Here is a 12,928-nt window from a genome sequence, read left to right on the forward strand (position 1 = left end):
CAAAAGAAGGGTGTTAATGCCATTACTCTTCCTTAGTCATTCTTTAAACTACAGTGCAGCCAACACTCCAGCCTACAGAAAGCCCTAAAGGTATCAGTAATCTAAAAATAAGCAAATCTTTACTACTCAGTCCTCATTATCTTCAATCTATTCCTGAAATTCAAAATGCACCAACACCCAGTATCTTCCATTATGTCATCAAAGTCCATGAATTCAAATATCAAAAGCATTCGGATACCCACAAATCTGAAAATCTTTTTCCTACATTCTAGAACCATTTATCTCACTATCTTCAGGATATTTGTATTTATAGAAGCCAAGAGCACATCTGGCTCACTTCACCAGATTCAAACTAGTTCCTCATACTGAATTGCCTATTTATAACATAATAATTGCCTGTTTATAATTTATAACCACTCTTCAATTTACTTCTGTTTAAAATCTTCAAAGGGTCCTTGACTATTATTCTCTTCTAATTCACCACAACAAATAGCAATGATTTGCCCATTCTGTAAACTCCCAAATCTTCTTATATTCACTCTTCCATCACAGTTATCTGCATATGTTTTTATTCCTCATATTTATTTTAAGCAGCATGAATACAAGACCCATGTATTGCTCTTTATCACCTGGAAAAACAACAAATATATTGTCTTGGATATGGTAATGCTCCATAAGCAGAGAAAACTGGATTTGCTTATAATTCTTAGGCCTAAGTCATCCTCTCTCAAGATTTATTCTGAATTTGCTTAGCTATAACTTGCCATTATATATCTAAATATCAAACTTAAATTACTTTCAATAAAACCACTAGATAATTAAAATATATTTTATCTATGAATGTCATATCTAGATTTTGATGCATTTGCATCTTTTGCTGGCATTTGATCTATCCAGTAGGTTGCTAGTAATCTTATCCTCCCCCCACTGCCCCCCCCCCCGCCATTTTAAAGTAAACTTTACAGCCCAACTTGGGGCTTGAACTCACAAATTACAGCCCGGAGATCAAGAATCATATGCTCTTCCGATAGGGCCAGCCAGGCGCCCCTAATTTTATCCCGTTTTTTAACTCTACCTACCTACCTAAAGTATACTATTGCAAATTCATCTTTGTTACACCTGAAAAGTAACAATCTTGTCTTAAATTAAATGTTTACATATACATAGATCGTCTTCAAGGTAAGATCCAGCAACAGATAACAACAGGTTCATTCAAATCCATTAAAAGACATTTACCTGGTCTATGGGAACACCGAAATATTCCAGCATCTCTTTTAAGATATTCAGTATGAGTGACATTGGTGAAACAAATACATAAGCGAAGTCAAGGAAACATTATCAGTTTCTTGATACCTTCAGGAAAAATAATTTAGAAAATATTACTCTTGACCAACAAAACAAAAGAAAACAAAAGAAAAAGAAAAAAACACGACTGCCATAAAACCGCGTTAAGTAACCTGGAGCAATCTTTTCCTTTCACAATACACCATCAACTAATCTCTGTTGGCCAGCAGTAGTCTGAAGGAAGTCGAGGAGAAAGAGAGGAATGGAGACGTGGGAAGGGCTGATAAAGGAAATTTCAATTTATCAGTTAAACTGCACTAAAAGTTCGTAAGATGTTTCAGTCTTCCTTAATACATATCAACCAACAATAGACTGAACACTTAGCAGGGAAGCCTTTAGGTTGCGTCAGTGAAGTCCCCGCTCTCCTGAAAGATCTGGGCTGAGTAGAGGGATGAGTTCAGCTCACTCGAGAGGGCAGGCGGACCCAAGGCTTTAACAAATGAAGAGCGGCTCTTCCTCACAAACGAATCGGGGCACCATCCATCCTCCTCGCTGATTTTAAAGATAAGGAATATGAACCCCAGATACCCGGCGTGACTCGGTCACCCAACTAAGTGTGTAACAGGCCGAGACTAGCGTCGGTCGTGTCACGCGCCTTGCCGCAAGCTTCCTCCGGGGCTCTCCGAACCCAGCACGATCGCCCTGCTCACCTTCCTCCGAAGCCGAGCCGCCGCGCAACCACCGGAACATCAAGCTGCGGTCGTTCAGAAACGCGGCCTCGAATCCGCAGTCGGAGAATCTCTGCGTACACTAGTCCTGGTACAGGAGCGCTCGGACGTTGACCCGCGTCCGCCCGAGTGCCTCAGTTTGCAAGCCACAGACGGTAACGACGTCCCCCACCGACCCGGGGCTGGACACCGAAACGCCTTCCCTCAGCCCGGGTAACTTCGCAGGAGGCGCGGCCCTTACCGCTGGTCTCCCACCCACCCTGCACGTCTCCCCGAGGTCTGTCACAACTTCCGCGTCCCAGACCGAAAATCAAACTCCGCGGGCCACGCTTGTATCCGTGCTCATTGGACAAGCCTAAAGATATATGTTTGTGATTGGCTGCGCTATGACGTCAGGTTAGTTTCGGCTATTTGGACCGGCTACAGGGATTTTTCCTTCTTATTCCAGGGGGCGGGCCTTCCGCGAGGCAACCAATAGAAGCCTAGAAACAGCAGGTAGAATGGGTGGGCGGTGCGGAGATGGTGACGCAAGCCCGTAACGCGTCCTTAAGTTCCTCCAGGCTAAACTACTTTTGTCTACCGTCCGGTGTTATGAAGCTATTAAGGGTTTTGAAACAGGGCTGAGATCCGGAGTTCGTCCTATTTCGAAAAGTGTCATCCCCTACACCCAGATGCTAAGCGGGACCGCTCTCCCAATTCCTCTTGCCTTGGAGTCACTATTTATTGTCTGATCATTTCATTCAGCGAACATTATCTGCTTATGGGATTAGCAGAAACTAAGCAGTCTTCGAGGGGTGTGCAGCTTTGCAGTACTTAGAATGTTCACTTACCAAACGCCCCTGGTTATCCAGGCTACCAAGTATGAGCTGGAAGCAAGTATTGTTAAGTAAGGACTAACTAAATCGTTATCAGGTGATACTCCAGTGTTTAATTGTGATCTAGGTTTATTGGCTTCATTAAGAGACGTCTTTTCCTATTTCCGCCCAGGATGCACTGGAGTGACACAATTTAAGATCAACTGTGCCTGCTGCTGACCTACATTTCAAATTAAAAGACAAAATGGGGGTATCTTTAAACTAATTTCCCTATGGCCCACATTTACTCATGCAATACTGTAGATTACGTGCCAGGCACTATTCTAAACATGGGAAATGCAAGAATGGGCAAGACCAGTAAGGTGCTCGCCCTCCTGCAGATTACATTCTAGTGGAGACACAAGAGAGGCTACTCTTGAGCATCATTTTAAAATAGCATTCCCCACTCTTATTTTTCTTTATAGCACTTACCACCACGTATATTCATGCTACCCCTATCGCCAAACTAGAATGTAATCTCCACGGCAGGTACTTTTGTTTTGACCCACACTGTTTCTCTAGTGCTTTTGAAAAGTGCCTAATATCTGGGGCGCCTTTCTGGCTCAGTGGAGCATGCAACTCCTGATCTCATGACTAGCCAGTAGTTCGGCCGCATTGGGTGTACAGCTTACTTTAAAAATAATAAAATTCTTAGAAGTGTCTAGTAAATACAATGAACAATCAATACCTGAATAACTGGATATGGGACAAAAGAAAACAGACACCAGAAACAATTTGTAACTAGCAACTGGCAGAATATCCCAGTAGTTCACACTAGGTTAAGGATGAAAGGGCAGAAGAGGGCTGTTGGACAATGTAGAAGTAGAAGGCAAATGTATCAGCCACCCTACACAGAATCAGTGAGTCACAATTTTTTTCAAGTTCTTTGTCCTTCCCGTTTGCCCTCACAAGTAAATAATGATCTTGTAGCCACCTCCCTTTCCAGTCTGATACCAGCACATATTAGAGGCAGACCAACACTTCCCTTGAGAATATTAGAACAGGAACCAGCACTAAAGCTACCTTCACCATGCACAATTAACAGCTCCACATTCAATTCTGATTTAGGTACAAGATGGGCCCAGATCAAATGCTACACCTTCCATCAATGTTTTGCTGACAACTTACCCCTAATGTTTCTTCAGAAATCTTTCCTTCATTTTGTTTACTAAAACACTCATAACATACCACATCTTGATGAACTTTTATGAGATCTGACAGTATTTTCCAACTGCTAATGTTTACATAAGATTATTTTCTTGGCATTTTAGAATGATGTAGGATTCAGGAAAGCTTTTGTAATTTTACCTTTCTTTCCTGTTGTTTTTGAGTAATGTTCAGAAATACTTTGGCTTCCTAAGATTTTTCCTGATTGTGTTCCCCTCCCCCAATTTGATTTAAGCCCTCTATGGTCTCTGCCCTCAATGATTCTACTTCCAGTACTTTCTTCTGTGTGGGGTCCAGTCCTGTCCTTAAAAGGGAATCTGGTCTTGGCAGGTGTTTTGACCTGTTAACTGTTTAACCAGTTGAATATTGTAACTTGTAACTTTCTTTCTATGCTTACATTTGGTGATATTCTTTCAAAAAACTGAAAGAGTACTTAAGCATCCCTCCCCGCCCCTTGGCAGCTTTAGAAGTACCCTAATACAAAGTTTATTGCTTTCTCTTTCTGGTGCATTAAGACAGAAAAATTATGACCTTCCATAGTCAAGGGCTAGCTAGATAAGGTAGCAAGTAAACAACTATTCTGGAGAATGAGAATGCTATGCCTTTTCTGTGGCTTTATACATTCCATGAAATTTGCAATTACGATGACAGTACCAAGATGTTATCACTGCCAAATACACAGGTCATGCTAGGAGTAAAAGTCCTTCCAACTCAATACGGAGATGTATTTAATTATCACCTACTTTTACTAAAAGGAGTACTCATCACCGCATCAGGAAGCTGGGCAACTCCCAAATTACTCAGAAAAATCTCATTCTGATTTTTAGGAAAATAGCATTAAAATCCACTTGCCCGTTTTCTGCTTGCAAGAATCAAGATTATCTTCTGTATCTTAAGGGTGTATGTAAATAGGTTCATTGTTGTAAACCATCTAAATATCTGTAGGAAAAACACTTTTTATTTGGGGGGGGATATTTTTTCTTATGCAGAGATCATTATAATTAAGATACACTTGAGGGGTTTTTTTCCTGGTAGGGGGAAACACAGATCTAATGCCTGTTATAGCTCTTTTTATAACCAATGGGATCCATTTTTAAAGTATGATGTAACATAACAATATAAAGAGGACTAGAAGACGTAATTAAATGTAGAACTTTGGCTCCATGTGCATAGTCCAGACACACTTACCATTACTGAACGTTTCAGAAACATAAGGAGACCAGCTCATAAACCTACACAATTTCTAAGGGTCTCAAATTAGACAAGGAATACAACAAATTTCCATGTATTCCTGGATTCTAAGAGACGGAGTAATAACAAATCCTGTTGACTTAAAACTTCATTAAGACATAATCCTATTTTTACTATCTACTTCAATGAAATGAACAATTAAGACCGTTGACATTCAGATGTAACAATGATTTCAACTATTTGATTAACATTAAATGTATGGTAACAAATAATATTCCAAAATTTTCTTAAAGGATGTATTAGGATCTACTATTCAGAGACAAAGTCTAGTCTACTACAATCCTCTAACAATAAACCTTTTCCTCCAACTGCCTTCCCTATTCAGCAACTTTGTAAATTGAGACAAGTTTCTGTACTTCTCTAAATGTGAAATATTGTTCCATGTAGAAACAAAGTATATCCCAAAGGTATTCCAGTTAAAACCCAAAGAGAAAAACGAAACTATGTAAACTCTCAGAGCAAAAAAAAGCCCCTAATATTAAATATACTTTAACATAGGAAACTAGTATATAACATTAAACGTATTGAGTATAGCTTATATACCAGTATTGTTTAGCATATACACAAAGCTCTAACTTGTCTAACAAAGTTTTAAAGGGATAGTTTGCCATATGTATTAGTCAAAGTATTTAAGTAGGTCTTAGCACACACAAGTCTGAAAAATGCTTTTGTCTCAAGTTGACAAGAATGGTCCGCTTTGTATTTCATATAATTTCTAAAAGGGGCATGGTAAGAATTACACCAGATTTTACTCAAAATGACAGTCTAACAAAACAAAACAAAACCTCTTTTTAGTTATTAACTGAATACTGTAGTTTGTAAAAAGAGAAGTAATGCTAATTCTCCATATTATTATGGCTGAGAAGTTCTTGTATTAACACAAGAATAGAACTAGTCTAAAAATCTGGAATTCCTGTATTCTCCAATAATAGCTTGGAATTATCCACTGTAAATATTTCTCATTTTCCCAGTAAAAACAAAACAAAAAACAACAGTAAATGGGGTTTGAGTTTTGTAAAGTGTTTATCAACCCCCCAAAAAGCCATAACATACCAATAATTTTACTAACAGAGGAGTTAGTATTCAAATATCTATAAATAGGCCATAGAAATCGCTGTAAAGATCAGACACAGAAACAGTCTCAAAATCAGGTAAACAAACAACAGCTATTACCACTTATGACATTTTATTGGCATATGACAATTTACAAGGGTCCCTGTTGCAATATACATCACACTGAGTAAGAATCGTTTAGCCATCTACATTCATTCGTATTGGGCAATATTTTTACTCAAATTATAATTCCCAACACTTTAACTGTGACAAAAGGGAACAATAGGAATTCCTTAAAAGTAGGCTGCAAGTGGAAAAACATATTTTGCTATTTTATATTAAAATTCCTAGGATGTTGAGAGGTATACACACCTAAGAACTGAGTCATGGCCTTCTTAAAACATGTTTCTTAATTCTTTCTGGAAATATCCTTTGGTTCTTTTTTAACTTCCTTCTCTAGGCAAAAGGAAGTCTGTTAATTCAGGTATCAGTTATTTTCTGGCATTTGTAAACAAATACCCTTCCCAAGAGGAACCATTCAATTTATAACATTTTTATGAAGTGTGGAGTTAAATGTGGCTTAAAAAGACACAACGTAGGCTTTTCATATGCTTGGCTCTGAAAAAACAAACATCCACAATGACATCCTACTGCAGAGTTCTATCAACCTTCTTGATAAATTCTGGTATAATACTCTTTCCTCAATTTTGTTTACTAGGATAAAAGAAACTGAATCACGTTATCTGTTTGGGTTAAATCAGCACATCTGCACTGAAAATATAACCTGCTGATAGGACTTAGGTAGCTTTATTCCCACTCCCTATTAAATAATTTCTCAGCAAATTCCCTTTTTCCCATTGTCTTAAGTGGAAAAACAAAACTGCACATTTATAGTCATGCAGAGATCCAATATCTAACCAAAATAACAACTGCTAAAATAAAAGCTAAATTTATTTGCATATAATGTTTATAAAAATTCTTCTATGTTGAAGATTAAATCCATGTTTCTGTAGCATGTAATAAAGTATTCTTCTGACTAGGAGATTAGCCGTGTCCTGATTAATGTAACACAAACTTGCTTTGATAGTATTTCCTCTGCTCTGACAATTTCAGAAAAGACAAAATAGGAGAAATCATGCAATACTAAGGATCCTAGGGCCATAAACATCATACATATTTTTTTGTTTTCTTATTTTTCCCTTACAGTTCTTAGCAAATGCCTTTGGCTGCAATCAAGGTGCTAGGAGCACTGCAAATCATGAAGGATGGAAGATCCATATACTTAAAATCTTTGAAAAGTTTACACTAACAGAACAAGCAATCCCCCTTTTAATGCAAACATATAAACTAATTTGGTTCCTGAATTAACAAATGAAATTTGACTACTTTTACAGATGGTCATTGCGCAGACAGAGTTGAGAGTGAAATTTACTATTTCGAATTTTCATCTTATGAGCAATCAGCATAAACATAAAGGTAATTCACATTTGAAAGATTATCTGATGAACAGAACCCTTGGGAAGAAAAAGAAAAAGCCATTTTATAAACTGCAACTGAAATAGGGAAAAAAGTAAAAACCAAGTTAGACCAATGCTGCAACAAACTTCCTGTCAAAACTTTTTATTGAAAAACAAGTTACTTAAAATACTACTAATTAACAGTGTTTTCTTTGCCTACTTTTCCTTATGGTTAGACTACAAACTAATGTTTCAGCTGTCCAAAAGCTCAAATAAATATGTAAGATATGAAATCAGGTACATCTTTTTAATGTTATCAATTCATTCTGCAGGATAATCCTCTTCCACACCAACACCAGGATTACAGGTTTTGTTTTTTAAAGATGTTCAGTAACAATGGATTTTTTTCATCTATATTATTACAGATCCGTTCTTCTCTCAAAAAGATTAGCTGAGATCTAAGACCATGACTCAAACTTTCAAATAAGAATAGAAAGAACACTGAATTTTCAGCCCAAAAAGCAAAGGCTCCTAAGAATGGTTTTATAGGCCACTGCTTGCTTTCCATTAAAAAAAAAAACAAAAACAAAAAAACCTCATACTTTCCAATCTTTTAATAGCTTGTACTTTTTAGCTATTGGTAAAGCTTTTTTTCCACCTTTTAAACATTTGCTGATGTGTTAAATTAGCTTACTTTGCCAAAGAAAAAATCTTTTTTCTGTGGTTCACCTCAAAAATTAGTCACCCTACCATGTAGTGTGTTTGAATTAAGGAGAATGTTAAACAAATGTATATAGTTAAAATAATTAGTGTGGTCTCTATAAACAACTTCTGTTCAGGGATTTGTATGTAGAGCTAACGTTTACTTCAGAATAAACATTAACAAACAGGGAAGGAAGAGAATCAGAACTTTCACAGAGCTGTACTTGACCATATCTTATAGACAAAGCAAATTACAATGCATGTAACAAAAACAGTAAAAGTATTTTTTTAAAAGTTGATAGTTACAAATATGGTACGTAACAATTTTCTACTTTATTTCAGTACAATTTTCAACATACAGTCTACTATTTTTCAAGATATTTGAAGACTTAAAACAAAATTTCTATTGACTACTTGCAAACAGTAAAATTTAAGTAAAATGCTTACATTCTTATTTGAAAACAAAAATCAGGTAAAAAATGGTGGGTGCAAGTTCTGCTTCTCTGCTGCAATCTCACTTCAGATTTACTATTCCTAAAACAAACAAACAAAAAAAAAGACAAACAGAAAATAAAGATTAGCAAAAATGTGGAGTGGAAATGATCCATAATCATTTTCCCTAAAAATGAAATAATTAACTAATTGGCCCACCAAACCCATAATGAAGACAATCTGTTAGAATCACTAACAAGATAAAATTTTCTACCTTTTCTTCTTTGCGTCTATCCTTCTTTTCTTCATTATTTTCCATGGTCTCTTCTTCATCTTCAACAATCCCGTCCCCTTGGTATTTGTCATGAGTCCATTTTGGACTGCTACCTGATTTTTTGAAGTTAAAGCGCCCTCTGCCACGTTGAAAAGTACCACGGCCTCTTCCTCTTTTGGCCCAATAATCCACACCATCATCTCTGTCATCATGCTACAGAGAGGTTAAAAACAATCATCACTAAAATGTTCTTCTTATAAATGAATGATTACAGTCCCATAATAAGTCATGGCAAAAATCTTCTGACGACTGAGGTATGGGACTTTGGTAATGTTCTAAAACACATTGAAACAAAGCCAACAACACTGAATTTTTCAACAAAAATATATTCCATTGTGAAAGTACATCTTAACTGCTTTATAATCAAGCACTGTGAGCTGTCCAATTTTTTGAAGAACCTCAACTGCTATATTACTGCCAACTTTCACAACTTTGACTTTTTTGCTTCCCATTATTTCAGCCTAAGTCCACTTGTTAATATACTGCATATAAATGAGATTTAGTAACCTGTATTTTTCCCAAAAAACTACCAGTCATAAAGATGTTAGTCATGAAAATGTCATATAACACTTATTAAAGAAAATATATTATATGAATTATATCTTACATATAAGAACAGATTTTATAATCCTACAGAGACTTAAATCTAAATCAATGTATATTACACATCAATCTTCTAGGCTAGAGAAATTTCACATACTAAATCATGACAGCATAGTCCCTAGAATAATACCTCAACTTATTTCTCCTTCACCAACATCAAGTACTACAGCTTTCTATTCCATTTTTAACCTTAATTTTTCATTAACTCTACTCAAATACAGATATTCCCCAAATTACAAACTGTACCATTAATCAAAACAATCTGCAAATTGAAAAGCCCTTTCTTTGTGGATAGAGGAGTATGACATCCCAAAACACCAAAAAAAAGCCAAAGTTCTCCTATCATATAATTTAATTAATTGCTGCTCACCTCAAACTCTCAAGTCTGTCACCTACAAAAATGGAGAATGAGGCAAAATGATGCCCCTTAATGAGAAAATGGGTATAATGCAAACACTGTTCCATAACCTATGGAATACCTACTGGTATTGACCAGCTGTCCAAAAGTCACTAAAGCTGTTTCTCGAGTATTTTGTGGCATAAGTGCCTTTTTCAAAACACAGAATGTGCCGTAGTGCATATTTGTGTAATACAGATCACCCTCCTGGCGTGACTTGCAAAGCTCAGTTACGCAAGTAACACACAATGCAAAAGAGCACTTACCAATTTCTAATCCTCTATCTTTAACAAACGGATGAAAAATGACAAGCTAAAGGTATGTATGACTCCATAAAGAACGAGTTTAGGAACTATCAAAAATGCAGATTTCAGAATTGTCAGAAAGCTTAATTATAAACCTGAAATAAAGTATTTTAAAATACTCTGCCACTGAAAATGATACCCACACAACTATGTTAACTTCAGGCTCCCTTTTGGTATTGGCACAAACAACTCTATAGAGTTTGTGTTTGTCGCGTTTACATAGTATTCCATGCATTTGTAGAAAGTAGCAAACAGGTTTTAGAATCAGAGGCATGTTTAAATAGAAAGAGAAGCGGTGGGACTTGACTTTCTCATGTTAGAAATTGGAGAAAACCAGGAAGGCACACAGATGATCTATAAAAAGTGCCTATCCCTGGGTATGACAAGCAAGCACTCAAACAGTGGTGGTAATAATGCTTACTAAGCAGAAGACACTGTTCTGAGCACTTTCCACATTTATTTACTCCTCTCACCCTCAAAGAACTCCATAAAATAGTTACTAATCCTACTTTAGATCTAAAGAAATTGAGGCACAGCAAAACTGAGCTACTTGCCCAAGGCCACAGAACTAGTTCTCTCCACTGCTTCTTCAGCCCATCACCCACAGAATACATTTCCCAAGTATCTGGTGGCAGTAAATGATTTCCACATAAGGCAGCTAATAGTTACAGAAAGAGAAAAACCAGAGGCAAAGCTAGGCACTAGAGTTAAACTAGCCAACACCTTTAAATACCCAAGAACAGATAAAAGACGACAATCTATTTTTCAGAGAGTATCTGGCAGCTATCTAGCGGACATTTTAATGCTAAGCAAACTAACTTCTCATTCTCAAGTTCTAACTTCCAAGGTATTAGTCCTACTCCAATTTTTTAAAATGAATTACTTCACATGATAAAGGGTCAGGGAAATTATAATGCACAACAACACATTAACAAAGGAGGCCATATTAGAACTAAACCTCCAAAATCCTCTTATCTCTTCTCCACAGAATGATCAAGTTTCAAAGGGTTAACTGATTAAAACTCCTACCCTGAAGCTCCTTCCCCACCAGGGATTTTCTCTTCCTCAGACCCCAACTCTACTGAGAACCTATCCACTTCAGTACTTTCCTACCTGCTCCAACTCTTCACATACTCACCCCTCCATAGAATTTAAGGTTCTAAGACAGACTATCTTTCCTACTTATTATTGAAAACATCACGTATCTTTGCATAAATCCAAGTTTTGAGATAAGAAATTTCAGAAAAGAATGCAACAAATGTTACTATTACTCAATACTAGAGAAAGAACGGTAGGGTTCTTTCAGAACCCTGGCTCTGGAGCCCAAGGCGTAGGTTCAAATCCAAAGTCCTGTTCTACTAGCCATGTTAACTGTGCTCAGCTGCTTAATCAATGTACCCCTGTGTTTGTCATCTGTAAAAGTAGAATACAGGACCTCCCTAAAAATGGTATTTTATAAGCATGAAATAAGTTTATACACCTAAAACAGGAATCTAGCACGGTACACATCAAGCTCTGTGCTGGCAGTGCTGAGCCTGTTTGGGTTTCTGTCTCACTCTCTGCCCCTCCCAGGCTCACACACACACACACACACACACACTCTCTCTCTCTCTCTCTCTCTCTCTCTCAAAATAAATAAACTTAAAAAAATATATATATGTATATATGTGTAAGTATATACATATATATGGGCAAAATCTCCATGTTTGTCAATTATTCATAGGGGAACATCTAAGTTTTCAACCTCATTTTTATGAATATTTTTGTTTATATTTCTAGTCTCAACAATAGCTGTTTACAAAAATGTATTTGCAAAACCAAAACCTTTCAAATTTAAAAATCCATGTAAAAACCAGAACTGTCATTTCAATAGTTCAATGATTAAGAACCTTAAGAACCAAAATAAATGACTCTGAGAATTGATTTATAAAAAGAAAGTATTAACATTAATTTAGGGATGCCTGCCTGGGTGGCTCAGTCCGTTAAGCATCTGCCTCTAGATTTCAGCTGGAGATGGAGTCCCTCTTTGGGCTCTGCACTAACAGCAAGGAGCCTGCTTGGGATTCTCTATCCTTCTGCACCCACCCCCCTCCAGCCTGCACTCTCTTACAAGATAATAAAATTTAAAAACTTATAAAAACTGCTTTCTGATGAACATTAGTGTGACAAATCAATATAGCCCAGAATAGCAACACATAAGCCTCTAAATTCCTAAATTCTTAAAATAACACATTCTTCTTAATTAGTAAAACTACTACTTAAATGCCAAAGTAAAATGTTATGTCCCATTTCAAGATAAAATTACATCAGATTCTAAAAGAATGCCACAGAAAAGGGAAGGTATGGACTAAACTAGGTATT

General features: G+C 36.7%; 2 protein-coding genes across 7 annotated transcripts in view; both read right to left on the minus strand.

Annotated features, from left to right (window-relative positions):
- The window catches only part of MTFR2 (mitochondrial fission regulator 2), a 12,575-nt gene extending 10,330 nt beyond the window's left edge, over positions 1–2,245 (minus strand). The window contains exons 1-2 of the mRNA XM_029944705.1: positions 1,995–2,245; positions 1,237–1,353 (exon numbers count right to left, since the gene is read on the minus strand). Of these exons, the coding sequence (XP_029800565.1) occupies positions 1,237–1,299 (63 nt within the window). The 5' untranslated portion in view covers positions 1,300–1,353; positions 1,995–2,245. The remainder of the gene's footprint in view (positions 1–1,236; positions 1,354–1,994) is intronic.
- A 4,043-nt stretch (positions 2,246–6,288) lies between these two features.
- BCLAF1 (BCL2 associated transcription factor 1) overlaps positions 6,289–12,928 on the minus strand; it is a 30,064-nt gene continuing 23,424 nt past the window's right edge. For 5 of the 6 annotated variants that reach the window (XM_029943578.1, XM_029943576.1, XM_029943580.1 and 2 more), the window contains 2 exons: positions 9,203–9,415; positions 6,447–9,030 (listed from right to left, as the gene is read on the minus strand). In XM_029943578.1, the coding sequence (XP_029799438.1) occupies positions 9,025–9,030; positions 9,203–9,415 (219 nt within the window). In that variant the 3' untranslated portion in view covers positions 6,447–9,024. Of the gene's footprint in view, positions 9,031–9,202; positions 9,416–12,928 lie in introns of all 6 variants that reach the window. The other variant, XR_003910473.1, reaches the window with a different exon arrangement.

The sequence above is a fragment of the Suricata suricatta genome, chromosome 7 (assembly GCF_006229205.1).
Source record: "Suricata suricatta isolate VVHF042 chromosome 7, meerkat_22Aug2017_6uvM2_HiC, whole genome shotgun sequence".
In the NCBI taxonomy this organism is placed as follows: domain Eukaryota; kingdom Metazoa; phylum Chordata; class Mammalia; order Carnivora; family Herpestidae; genus Suricata; species Suricata suricatta.